General features: G+C 40.8%; 1 protein-coding gene across 3 annotated transcripts in view; it reads right to left on the bottom strand.

Annotated features, from left to right (window-relative positions):
* Positions 1 to 13,906, bottom strand: part of TTC7A (tetratricopeptide repeat domain 7A) — a 181,146-nt gene that overhangs the window by 59,660 nt on the left and 107,580 nt on the right. For all 3 annotated transcript variants that reach the window (XM_054195000.1, XM_054195001.1, XM_054195003.1), the window contains exon 16: positions 3,086 to 3,202. In XM_054195000.1, coding sequence (XP_054050975.1) covers positions 3,086 to 3,202 — 117 coding nt within the window. The remainder of the gene's footprint in view (positions 1 to 3,085; positions 3,203 to 13,906) is intronic.

Below are 13,906 nucleotides of genomic sequence, written 5' to 3'. Positions count from 1 at the left end.
CCCAGGAAACAAGCTGTCACAGAGTCATGATTACCCCATCTTCCAGTCTGATCAGTCTTTTGGTAGGGATTGCACAGGACTCCCTTGAATTTGCATTAATCTAGCAGAAGAATTAGCTTGGGACTGATATTTGGTTTTAAACATGATTATTCTGTTATCACAGAAAACAACAGCAAAAGATAAACCAAATCTTGTCCTTCCCTGCTAACAATCTAGGACTGAAAGCCACTTATTGTCATTCATTGTAGTGGTAATCATATTTACAATAGCTAATTAACCTTTTACTTGGGCTTTGGTATCAAACATTACAATTTCTGTTAATGGATCCCGAATTCTTGGTCATTTGACTGCACAAATCTCCGGCCTTGACTGGGCCTCCCTGTCTTCCATACCGGTTTCTACACTGATACCCCAATTTTAGACTATCATGTGGTGACAGATACAAGGGAAAATTAAATTCTCTGTCCTGTGCCTTAGCCTTGGCCTAGCCAGGACTAGCCCAAGTGTAGAGTGCCCTGGCTGGGGGCTGCTGGTGGACCCGCAGGGACATTTCTGTCTTGCTGGTGCATTGCGTATGCAGGAACATGGCAGCTGCCCTTCAAATATTACTCCTGTGAGATAAGTGCTGCTTTGATGCAGCAGCCATCACCATGAACATGGCCGAACACTGGCTTATATGCTATACTCCTACACAAAGGACAGCTGAGGAGATCGGTGGATGGCCTAAGTTTGGCCACAGTAAAAACTGACCGCAGGAGAGCAGCATTCACAGAAGGCTTGATGAGGCGGCCTCAGTTAACAAAATGCACCTCGGCATAGTCAACAGTACGGCCTTTTAATTGGGAAAACAGACTGAAATCCCAGCCTGAAACCCAAGTGGACTGCATTATGCAAAAAGCCACTCCCAACAGCTTTATTTGTTATGCTGGACAAGGGCTGAAAATGAACTGCTCCTTCAAAGCTGCAGTAAGAGGCCTTCAGCCAAGAACGCTTTTCCATGCACCACGGAAGGGACAGAAGCCAGATGGATTTACCTTCTGCAGACGGCACTGGAATGGCTGACAGTGTTGCCACTCCACTGCCCATGTTTTTAAAAGGTAGTTGAGACAGTGGATAAAATGGTGACAAAAATTGCTGAAGAAAACAATTGTGAGAGACTGCAGAGGCACCAGTTTATCAGAGAGAAGACAAGAGGGGACTTGAGCATGGCATATGAATAGCTGCCTGGGGGGAAAATACTGGGCCCTGAAAGACTCCTTAGTCTAGCAGAGTCACAGTAAGATTGCAAAACCAGGAAACTTAGGCCAGACAAATGCAACCAAATGTATCTAAAGTGCAATTTAATTGTGTGGGCGATTAGCTACTGATTGAACTAGTAAAGAATATTGGGTGCAACAGCTCTCAACTTCAGGTAAATACAGGCTTCTCTTTTCCACGAGGCCCTAAAAAAATATCTGTGTCCAAGTCTTACTGACAAGAATTCCCCTTAAGTTCCTTTGCAAGCCCAACCCGGAATATTTTACATATTTGTTAGCTGATAGTGCTGCAATTTGCTTAATACAAGGGGCTTCCTGGGTTACAGAATCCAGCCTAAAACTGCAGGTGCCAAGTTCATTCTTGTTACCTTTCAAGCAGTACTCCCCAATACAAAATGCTTTATGAAGTATTTTTTGAGAAAGCCAAAAAGACCCTTTGGGAATAGCACTGGGAACAAACTAGAGTTCCTAAGAGCAAAAGCAAAGCAATTTGTTTTATTTAGGCTTCTATGGCTAAAGCTTATCAAAAGCCTCTAAAGCTATCGCATCTCGGGTTTTTAAGTATAACAGCCAAAGCACAGCTTGGGATTCAAATGCAGTCCAAATTTGTCTATGTGTTTTCCAATGTACTCTCTTCAGTCTCAGGCTTGCAGCCCCCCCTTGCAAGAGTAAATCTTACTCAGTCCTAATTGTTCAGCATGGATTTGATCAGCTTCATGAGGACTACTCACGGATATAAAGATTACTCATGTGAGAGGTACGTGATTGAATCCTTAGCTAGAGACTAAGGCCTAAGGAAATCAATGATTCCAGCTTGTAACAGACCATTTCTCTGCTGCTATGTAAATATCTTGATTTTTGTGTTTGGTCTGCTGCTCATTAGCTAAACAAGGAATTACTAATAAGCCCTCAAGGACAACTTGTATATAGACATGTATCATTCTGTACAGATGCTTCTGGTGTTTATAAAGCTTATGTAAATGCATACAAGCTTCATCAGTCTGTTGTCATGACTCTTGCCATTGAGTGTGCTGTCCTTCCCATCACACACAACCTCTATGGATATTACAGGTGCGAGATAAGTACAGTCTTTGGATAACATTCTCAAGACAGTTGTACAGTGGTAGCATGACTGGGACAATATCCAAAGGGTGTGGGAAGGAAGAAAACCCAACCTGGTAACTTTCACACTTTTTAAACTTTTCCTTTCAGGAGGGGAAGCAGATGAGACGGAGGGAACAAACAGGGAACCTAGCACTGTTTAAATGCAGATTTATTAGGACAAGGGAAGGAAAAAAGATGCTACATCCTTCACTCCTTTTCTTGCCCAGTTAGCACCAGGCTATGCGACTGGCACGCAACCACAGCATATGATAGAGTCTTGGCTGGGTGCCTTTCCTTGGCTTACTCAGTTCAGGACTGCATCACCCCCACACATTCCTAGGTGGTGCCAACTACTGCAGACTATGAACAATAGCTGATCGATGCTTAGACTATTAAGAAAAAAAAAATAATTCTGCCCTCCATTCTGGACATTTGAATATGGGTAGAGATGTTTCGACATTCAGATCAGAAATTCTTGGTTCAAACTGCTTCTTCCAACTTAAAATCTTGACATTTTGTTTTGTTGTTTGTTTTTTTGTTTGTTTTTTTAAATCATGGCTATTAAAATTTTGCCTTTTTTTTAATCACAGCTAGAAAGATTTCTTATGTTTCTTTTTAAAAGTGCTGTTTATTACCATTTTGCAAAATAACTTAAGTATATAGACAATTAAAGAAGAGAACTGCGTCTCCATTATGAAATCAGAATTTGTAGGAGGAAAGCCTACCTGTGCTGTAAAACATTATATACCATCTGCCACATCTGCAACATATGTCTGCATGTCACCAGAGCCTCTTCAGGTCCTTTGTGTATCCATTCCAGCTTTACTTTGGTAAAGAGTAAGCTGCAAGATGAAAAAGAATAACTTCTGGTTTATTGGCATCTCATAAACGTGAAGAATCAGCATCACTCTAGTGAGATCCTGGCAGACAGCATTTTTACTTGCTTTGTATGTGCAGCAATAAAAGAAAACACCATAGCACAAAACATTTCATTTGGCTCAACTTTGATTCCCCACAAGGAGATGAGAGGATTAACAATATTCCTCAGCTGCAGTCAAATTTGCGTCACAAAGCTGGCAGGACAGTGTTAAAAAGCAATGCACTGCAAAGCTATCAAGGTGAAGCATACAGTGAATCTCATTTTATTTTGGACAGCATTAAAAACAGAATAAAAAGGAATTGTCATAATACATATGCTAGACTGCTTTTTTAATCTGGCATCTTCCTATAGCGCTGGCTTACATAATGAATTTCAGACAAAAGACCCAACACGGTTAATATACGCAGACAATTATGCAATGCCTCACAGGAAGAAAACGCTTTTTCTTAACCCCAGCTGGCGATCATCTCATGCCCCTAGGCAAGACAGCTGATAGTCCTTGTACATTCTTGTTCTAGGTAGTGTAACTGTGGCTATTATTCTTATACCTAGAGAATACGTACTTGCCCAGACCACTGGAATTCAGCAGAATTAGGTCAAGCAGAGGTTGGAAGACAGATTCGACAATGACACAACCTACCACTTGCTGCTAGCATGGCTTTTAACGCCATCCTTCACAATACCCATTTTATTCTTTTTTAAGTGCCAACCAAGATAATTGAATTTATTTCTTATTTACTAATGTAAATTTACTTCTCTGCTTTAAATGTTTGCTTAAAGTCCAAGATTTTGAATTAGCTCTATATGGCTAGCAATTAATCCGCTGGATGGCACATATATGTACATACATGCATATATTAGCAGCTGAATATTAAAAATCCTAAATCCAGTTTTGTGAATGTGACCTGCAGGCTCCTGGGGAACCCAAACAACTTCAGAGAGAGACAACAGCAACTGCGTGGATGATGTTAGAGAAGCCTGTGCAGCTGAACAAGAGATCCTTCACTTCCAACAATTAGAAATCTGCAGCCAAGATGCTGTCATGCATATCTACGGTAATGCGCTAAAATGGGAGTCCCATTCTGCAAACAAACCATTAGAGTTGTTGGTTTGGGGTTTTTTTTTGCGGGGTGAGGGGGAAGTAAACCAAACGTAGCCCAACTGTATCAACTGCCATAGGGAAGTCTGCTCACAGCCGCTGCTAGTTTGATCTTACAGGACAAGCATTCAACTAAATTCCCCAGGTTCAAACTTAGGCTAGGAAAGGAAGATCAAGATTCATAATCAAGGGAATTTGGCTTTGGCCATTACTATTTTATATCCCCGCTTGATGTTTACCTTTGATTTTCTTGTTACTGATCTGAGCAAAACAAATGCTAATAAAGACATCCCCTGCTCTTGAAGATGCAGACCCCCTAACTGAAAGACAGTGCCTTCATGATTCAGGTAGTTATTTTGGGGCTAGATCCACAGACTGATCAAAAAATTTGCCGGGACAATGAATACGACAGTGAATGCACTCTTAAGAAAATAAAAATGAAACTGAATTCAAAGGAGCGGTTAACAATGGAAACTGGCCAGTGATGCATGATGCTCTGCATCCTTTAGTTAACTGGGCTCAAAAGAGCAAAGCTTGTTTTAATACAACAGAATATAGAATCATTCACTTTGGAGCAAGGAATATATGCTGCACTAGAAAGATGGGAGGTTATACCCTGGAGTGTAACCGTATTATAAAAGATGGCTCCATGAACATGAAGTTCCTGAACAACAATGCAGTCAAGAGGTCAAGAAATCCTTAGCATCCATATACGGAAGCACAATCCAGTAGGAGCTGGAAGATGTGGTTATTCCTGTTCACAGCATCAGCAAGACACTTACTACAATCCTGTTTCTAGTTCCTGCTCTTTAACTCCCAGAGATGACTAAAAATGGGATGAGGTTCAGAAAAAGGTTATGCAAGTGATCTGAGGGCTAGAAAAATGTATTTCATCAGAGCCTGAAGAAGCTCAGCTTATTTGGTTTAACTGAGAAGCAGCAAAGAAACTATTTTGCTGCAGCCTGCAAGTACCTACATGGAGAAGTATCTAATTGTGAGTCTTTGATCTAAAAGAAAAGGTATCAGAAAATCCAAGGATTTGTTGGAAGCTGAAACTAGTCAAATGGAGATTTATAAGTAAATGCAGACACATAACTATCAAAGCAAATAATCTTTGCAGCAACTGCCTTGTGTGCACAGTAAATTTTGTAGTCTTTAAAGCCTTTTCAGCAAGACAAGGATAACATCTGGAAAGCAATGCTAATGCACAAATAGAAGCCATGGGTTTGAGGCATAGGCTCATGAGCGAGCTGCTTTGGACTGTGCTGTGCAGAGGAGCGAGACTGCATCATAACCTTCCTTCTCACAATTCATCTATTAAAAATATTCTACTAGTCCAAGAAAGTACCACACTGAACAATCTATGCTACCTTAAGAGCATAAGGTAGCAAGAGCTACCTTCAGACCTTCTAAAGCACTTTATGACCCTCCTTGCAGCAGAAGAGTGGTGGTCAAGGAGGCCAAGGCCTAGAGAAGAAAATAGTCGTATTACATCCCTGAATAACTCCACACTTTTGAACGTTGTAAAATACCTTTATTAATATTAATGAAATAGAAGAATATAGGAATGAAGAATCTGTTAACAGTCAAACTACTATACAGGAGGGATATATTAAGGGTTCTACCTCCCTTTCACATTAGTAGGGACATAGATGGCTTAGTTATGTGTAGGCAATTAAAATAATTACATAGCATATTCAAACATTGCGGTTAAACCTGAAAAAGACAAACACATTAAGTTCTTCTCTCCATCACTCTGATGCTTACTGTTAACAGTGAGTCTACATCAACTTCTTTGGATGAAGATGCAATGGTCTCTCTCAGGAGAGAGAGCAACTAGTAAAACATAGGAAAAAGCAAGTCTCTCACAAAAACATAACAAAGTCTCAGCAGAATATTATCACCAGCCACAAAGCACAGGCACACAAAGGTTAAAAAAAAACAATAAAAATGTAACTTTAGCAACTATCTGCAGCACAACATTACCAGATCTCAGAGATACCACGCGTTGTTAGCTATTGTGGTAATTCACCTTTGGAATAGTGCTATTCATGTTATCGTGCAATAATATAATGAACCAAACCAAAAGCAAATGGGAGGAACATAAGTGGCAAAAGGAATATGATAATTAAAAGTGGAAAGAAAATCAGTACATGTATATGTGCTATATGCTGTTTGTTTTTCTCAGCTTCTAGTAAGTTTTGCAACAGCAAAACCAGATAAATAAAAATATAGGGAAAACACTGAAGTAGGTGACAGTATCACTTATCTCGAGCTTATCACTTTATTAATGAGATAGCACTCTTGCTACAAATGAAACTAATAGGTATTGTGTCATATCAGTCTCTGCACACAACTCAGGCATAAATAAAAATTACGTATTACGATCTCACCTTATTATATTTTTCTTAATATCATTTTACTGTACTTTTGTATTATGCTTATAATATTAAGCAGAGCAGACTCTTACAGAGATTCAGCATATAAAAATAGCCCCAAGATTATCAATACAGTCATTGGTAATTCTGTTAGCCTCTCAAAATGAAAACAGAGTGGTTTGGGCTAAAGCAAACATATAAATTGTTACTACATAAGCATAGGAAAAGAGAGCAAAAAAAATCCACAAATCATTCTTGTAATGTGTATAATTTCAGGGACAGTAACAATGGAAAATAACCAGTGCTTACTCTTGATACTGGACTCTAAGCTCCCTCTCAGAAGAGGTTTTCTTTTACCATTTATGTGGACAGTATGCAAAGGCTTCTACTCCCTGATGTAATGTCAGGTTACTGCCACAAGCAAACATACGTATCTCTCACAGTAACGTTAACTCTGGCAAATTAAAATCTGTATACGGTTGACTTTGCTCCGACATGAAGCTCTGAAAATTCAAAATTAGGTTTCCCAAGTAGCAAAAATTCAATAGTACACTAGCATAAATATCACTAGAATATGCCATGCATTGTCAAAAAATTAGGGACTGGAATGCTGGAAGGCCTATGAAAATTTTCAGCAGAAAGCAAGATGCTTTGGTTGATTTCAGGAGGTATTCAACATTTGTCTTCTTAAAGACAGATTTCAGCTGCTGATACTCACTGTGTCTCAAGGCCTGGCCAAAGACACCTACCTAGCCCTGCTGAAAGTCTGCTAATCCTACATGGCTAAATGCTCAGCCTTTAAGTTCTTTAATACTACCCATGAAGCAAAGAGGCAGTTCTTTCCTATCACTAACAATCTAATTACTGAGGTTTAATAGTTAATACTTATTATCAGGAGGTTTCACGTGTGCATGTGGTATACGATAAATGCTTATGAGCACATCTGTGGAAGAAGTTGTAAATTGCTAAGTTTAGTAATAACCTATTGACTACTTTATGGATGCTATAGGACTACGTAAAGATTTATTAATCAGTTAATTATTGGGACTTTTAAAAGCTGCTTTAGAATGGAGTTTTTAGTATCAAACGTAGCCCTTTAACTACACATTTCTACGGCACCACAATGGGATCTCTGTGCCCTATCATCTGATGAGAAATAATGCTACTACTATAACAAACAATAACACGTTCCACTCATTACAAGGTTGAGAGACTAAATTAGGAATAATGAGTATTATGGAGTCATTTATCTATATATTTTGCCATTCACTGGCTGCTTATAAACCCTCCGGTTTTTCAGAGCTTGGCAGCAGCTGCTCACAGATCTTCAAGCTTTAACAGATCAGGGCCATCATTCCCCAAAGTCTTTCATTATTGACCCAGATTTGCCTACCTACACACAAAGCCGCTGGGTTATTTTGGATCTTGAATACAAAAAGGAAACAAAACAAAACACCAAAGCCAGCAGTAAAACATCCCAATTCACAGAGACAACTGTGTACATTAGTGTGTAGATACTGAACTTCTGCAACTAATATTTGTACTTTCTTTGTTTCTTTCATTAAATGAGCGGATGCATGCGCTTGTTTGTTTGTATATTTTACAGACATTTGCTTGGAGAGAGAAACCAGAACCCTAGTCACAGCTCCAAGGACAGTAAACGTACTTCATCCAATGCCTGATTGATGCTGTATTGGAGCAGCATGAAAGTGCCACTGGACAGGAGAGTCCAGCTCATCCTCCTACCTGTTTGAAGCCCAGATAAATATTCCACATCAGTGCAGAAAAGCAGGGGAATGCCACACGACCTGGATGGGCAGACAGCCCGACGATGCTCTCTAAGGAACTGGGAGGCATGGATTCAAACCCCCAACACACTGATCACTGAACTCCTGAATTAGTTTCTTCCCCTTTAAGGTAACATGTGCAAAAGGAGGATACAGGTGGATATAGACTGATCTAACAGAACTGGAAAGAGGACGGAGGAGATAAGAAGAATGATCAAAGTTTTGGAACGCTTTTGATATATGGAGATAGTAAACAGACTTCTCAGCCTGGAAAAGAGGCTGAGAGGAGATGACAGGTTTATAAAATCACGAATAGCATGAAGAAGATCAGGAAATCAAAGCAGTCTGTGTTGTTTCAAATGAAAGAAGGAATATCCAATAAAGCAATCACGCAGTGGATTTAAAATGAGGAAATTAAGTGCTTTTTCATACAACACAAGTAAAGTGCAAACCCCATTGCTACAGGATGTTCTGGAGCAGACGCATAAATAGGTTCAAAAAGGGATTAGATAAATTCACGGATGACAGGCCCATCAGGGGCATTAAACACAACCTAATGCAACCTCTGGCTCCGAAAGCCTCTGAACCACACAGCTAACAGAAGCGGGGATGACATATGACGGGTGGGATCATCCTACTGCCACGTTTCTACGTGCTTTTTCCTGCGCACTCACCAGACGCCCTGCTGAAGACAGACAAGCCCTTAGTTTGATCAAGAATGGCCATTCTTACATTTTGATATGGTAGAAATATGACTGCAGCCCATGTTCTTTTTATAACCCAGATTGTCTGGTCTTGTTTTATCTGCCAGTACGAGAGGATGGTGTATCTGGAACTGTAGTATCTTCACAGCAAATTGGCTGCTTAGTTTATCAGTTGCTGAGTTTAGCTTCAGTGGTGAGTCACCTATACAAGCCAATTAGTTCACGTATACTCTTTCACCATAACCATTATGGTTTCATTAACCTTCCTAGAGCACCCGCTAAAGCCCCAGTCCTGTTATCAATAAGAAAGCTGGCAAAATTGGAAAGCCGCTTTTAATCTCCTGCATTTTTGTTGAAAAAAATCAGCATCAAAGTTGCTGTCTTCTCAAATAACTCAGTGCTTCTTGCAGTCTCCTGACATTTAAGGGCACATTCTCTAGTTAAATTAATGCCAGCAGCGCTGACTGCAACCTCCTTTTATAACTTCATGCTGTGCCACGTTATCTATCACTTTCCCTGCAAAAATAAATTGATCATATACTTTTACAGACATACAGTCCTTTTTTTTTTTATGGCTCCCTGCCCATTTACCCCCACAATACGAACGAAAAATAAAAACAAGCAGCCTGGTAGCATGTCCAAAGAACTGTTGACTTCATCTTCCCAGACGAGGAAAACTATCAGAGGTGTCATCTCCTTTAGAAGAATGTCCTGCTCAGAGCCCCAGTCTCGAGTGACAACAGCTATTCAGCTAATGCTGCTCCATGAACTACAACTGCAACAGCACAACACAAGGTGAGGAGGAGCTTGCAGAGAGGTAGATTCTAGGCTATTTAAAATTTTACATGATGAAGACAATTTGCTAGGCTTATCCTCATGACACAAGGCAGCTAGAAGGCTCCTGCACATGGAGCAGGAAGGAAACAGAAGAGGTGATCAGAAAAGCTAATATTGCAGATATTAGCAACCTGTCAGAGATTGCATAGCAAAAAACAAATGAGCAGCCACTGACAGGGCTCAGCTCTGGGTGTTTTTTCTTGGACTGCCTCCTCCTGTAAGCTGCGGCATTTGCCTGATGGCAGAAAGGCCTTCTGTCAGTCAGGTGAAGGTCCCGCTGATGGACTATGTTGTGTATCTCTGCATGGACCCAAACATCACTTCCCAAGACAAACGTGTCTGCAGCCAGTCTAGCAACCTCATGCATCTATTTCAGCGTTCAGTTCCATCAGATTCACTTGTGATGCAGTGGGCAAACAGGAGTCAATACTGATGTGGCCCATCCAGAAACTGCCACTTACATCGGAAGGAGGTCTTGTAACAAAACCACTTGTCTGCTAAACCCAGGCAGGTTGTCACTTGAAGGAAAAACAACAACTAAGTAATAGTCTGCTGACAGAAAAAGCACACTGATTTGCTGGAAAAAATAAAAATAAAAAAAAAAAGCAGCAGCACTGAAAGTCTTCACCTTTCTTCAGGATCAAGCCCTATCTAGTCATACCCAAGAAAAGAAGGCACAAAAGAAGGGTGATCCGAATTATTGTCTCCTTTCATTTTAGTTAAATCATTAATTTTGAATCCTAGACTTTGGGATTTGCTTTTTGTTAAGAACGTAGGAATCAAGCTAATTGTCAGCAGAGCTGATAACGCCCCTTCTCTCACCCTGTGTTACACAGGATCTTGTGGGCAATACACCCGCTAAGAGGTTGTATTTTCTCCTCACCCTGATGAGGAACTGACAACAAAATAATTTTATGCCATCACAAATCACTTTCATTTCAATCCATATCTCACCTGGATAAAGACAAAAATAATTTTCACAATTAAAAGTTTTACAGCAAAATCTGGAAAAAAAAGTTTCCAGTTTTGGTATGCAGAGTGTTTACATAATTTATTTTTTTTTTTATACTTAATTTCCCTCTGGAAGGACAGAGGACAAGAGAGAATGGGCACAAACTTGAACATAGGAAGTTCCACCTAAACATGAGGAGGAACTTCTTTACCTTGAGGGTGGCAAAGCTCTAGAACAGGCTGCCCAGAGGGGTGGTGGAGTCTCCAACTCTGGAGACATTCAAACCCTGCCTGGACGCGTTCCTGTGCAACCTGCTCTAGGTGACCCTGCTCTGGCAGGGGGGTTGGACTAGATGATCTCCAGAGGTCCCTTCCAACCCTACGATTCTGTGATTCTGTGTGACAGCGCATTAGACTTTTTCTTGCAACACTTCAGAAGATGTTAAACTCAAATTTAATTTGCAAGTGTCCCCTCCATGTTGTTTTGTGAATGGCTTTTTCCTCTGACAGGCTCCAATCACTGAGTGAACTCCTCATTGCACTGGATACCACATAAGCACATTTGGAAATCGGGGCCAGCTCTCAAGCATCCAAGGCTAGGAGCTTAGAGGTCTACCTCCTATTTAGTTTCAATTATGAATTCAGTAGGAGTTCAGTGCATAGCTTCTCCAGCAGATCTGAGCCCTGGCACTTAAATTCGGGTGACTCTGTGGTGCAGTATCTCCTTTGTGGGTGGAAGTGGACACCTATGTGGCAATGTGCAATCTCAGGAGCGTCCAGGAAACAGCGGTCCACTGTCTTTCACCTGTGGTGGCAGTGTTGCCAATAGCCTATAGCTTGAGCTGGGGACGTAGGAGAGCCATCCTCCATTTCTTGCTCTCGCATGGCCTCTTGGCCAGTCTTGGGCAAGTCGCTTCAGCTCCCTGTGCTCCAGTTCTTCTAACTGCAGAGCAGGTAATGGGAATGATGTTTGCAAAGCATTCAGAGAACTACATTCTTCACCATCACCTTCTCCATATCCTTTACCTTTAATCTCTTAATACTGGTGCTCCCAACTTCAGTGTTATTTGAGGACAGGAAGGAAAGCAGGTTGAGCACCTCTGTAACTGACATAACTTTTAAAACATTTTCTCATCTGTTGGGCCCGATTCTTCAGAATTTCATCAGATGTGCCCACGGGTGAATCTAGCCAGCCCTGATTAAATAGGAATTCATTTGGAAAGGCAGAGCTGAGAACTATCGTGCTGTCACAATCACTGGAATAACTCTTGATTTACAGAAACGGAAAAGGAAACCAGGCCTAGGGTCTCTAATTGCTGAGCTGAGATCCTGCCAGACAAGAAAAGAGCATTAAATGGACAAAGCTGAAGTCCTTAATCTGCTGCCAATGCTTCCTATCCCCAAAGACTGCAGAACTGGATGCTTCACTTACACTTAGAAATTGTTGTGTTTTTCAGAAAAGCTTCTAGGACATGTGGTTTAGACAGCTTCTAGAGGAAACGACATCAGGACTCTGGCCAGTAAAGTAACATTCAACAGCAACCTCCAAGTCACCTCAATCTACAACCAAGAACACACCTTCTGTCTGGAAAGATATGCCAGAATCATGATTCACATATTTAAAATAGAGTGATATACTTTCTAACTAACCCAGTGTCAAGGTAATAAAAGGTGATAGCATACTCGTATTATGGTACAAATTATGCAACAAAATACAGTAAAGCAGACAGCCCCCACCCCCAGGATTAATAAACATTTCTACCCAACTCGACACATTTATGAAATCCTGCGTGTTACTGATACTTAAAGCCAACAGTCTGAAACTGCATCGTACCCCCACTATATTAGTAAATTAGAACCACACAAAATTTGGCTTTGGTATAAAACCAACAGGCTTAGTGTAAAATAAGCTTTTCTTTTTTGAAATGCATTACACAATGTTGTTAAACAGACCTCACTCTTTCTATCATTTTATTTTGGGGCAATATAATTTATGCCACTTTGGCACTACTCCAGCAAAGCACTTATAAAAGGTCTTCATCTATAAGCATATGAGTCGTCCTGCTGAAGTCAACAAGAAGTCAATTATTCCTCTACTTAAAAATAAGCATGTGCTTATGAATCTTGGTAGATCCAGCTCTTTATGAGAAGGATTATGAGAGTCTCTTCCAACTGCGTAAATGCGAGTAACGCAAGAAGGGCTGGAATCTGCTGATATTTAGTGCTATCTACGTGTCTGAGCAGAGGTGAAACACAGAAATCCATCTGCCAGACACCACTGAATTTCACTACAGGATACTGGGTCTGGGGCGCGTGTGGGCATGTTGCAATCTATGTTCTGGCTAAGACAACCCACCATATAGTTACAGCAGTTCAGAGGTAGTGCTTTTTATAAGATGAGCTCGTTCAGTGAGATATGGAGAAGCAGGTTTCTATGTCAGCCTGAAAAAAGATGGGGAAAGACATGCTTAAAAGGTGAAAGAAGTGAAGAAAGAAAAAAGCTCCTTCATTTCAGAAAAAGCCCACATAGTCTAGAAAAAGAACTGCGTTGCGGTTAAGTAGACTGAAAACTGCTAGCTTCACAAAAGAAAATCCTAGGGAAAGAAATGGATATTTTGCTACCAGCAGGAATCATATTTGTCTAAGTCTGCAAAGCAAAAACCATGACGTAATTGCTGTCTATGTTAGCAGCAGCGCCAGCTGAACACGGTTAGTGCAGCAACAGCAGCAAGAAGACACAGGAGCACGACCTTTAACGCAGAGCTAGCAATCGGCACACAGACCCCGGTCTGTACTTCAGCAGCTAGACGGGCTAAAGATCGTGTTACCGCAGTTTCACTCAATCCTTCACTGGCACGATTAAGTTCACCTAACAAAACCTGCGCTTACCATTTGGCTCGACACAGCGCA

This window comes from Rissa tridactyla, chromosome 3, assembly GCF_028500815.1.
Source record: "Rissa tridactyla isolate bRisTri1 chromosome 3, bRisTri1.patW.cur.20221130, whole genome shotgun sequence".
Classification (NCBI taxonomy): Eukaryota; Metazoa; Chordata; class Aves; order Charadriiformes; family Laridae; genus Rissa; species Rissa tridactyla.
The sequence above is the reverse complement of the archived record's forward strand: the minus strand, read 5'-3'. Positions and strand labels throughout refer to the sequence as shown.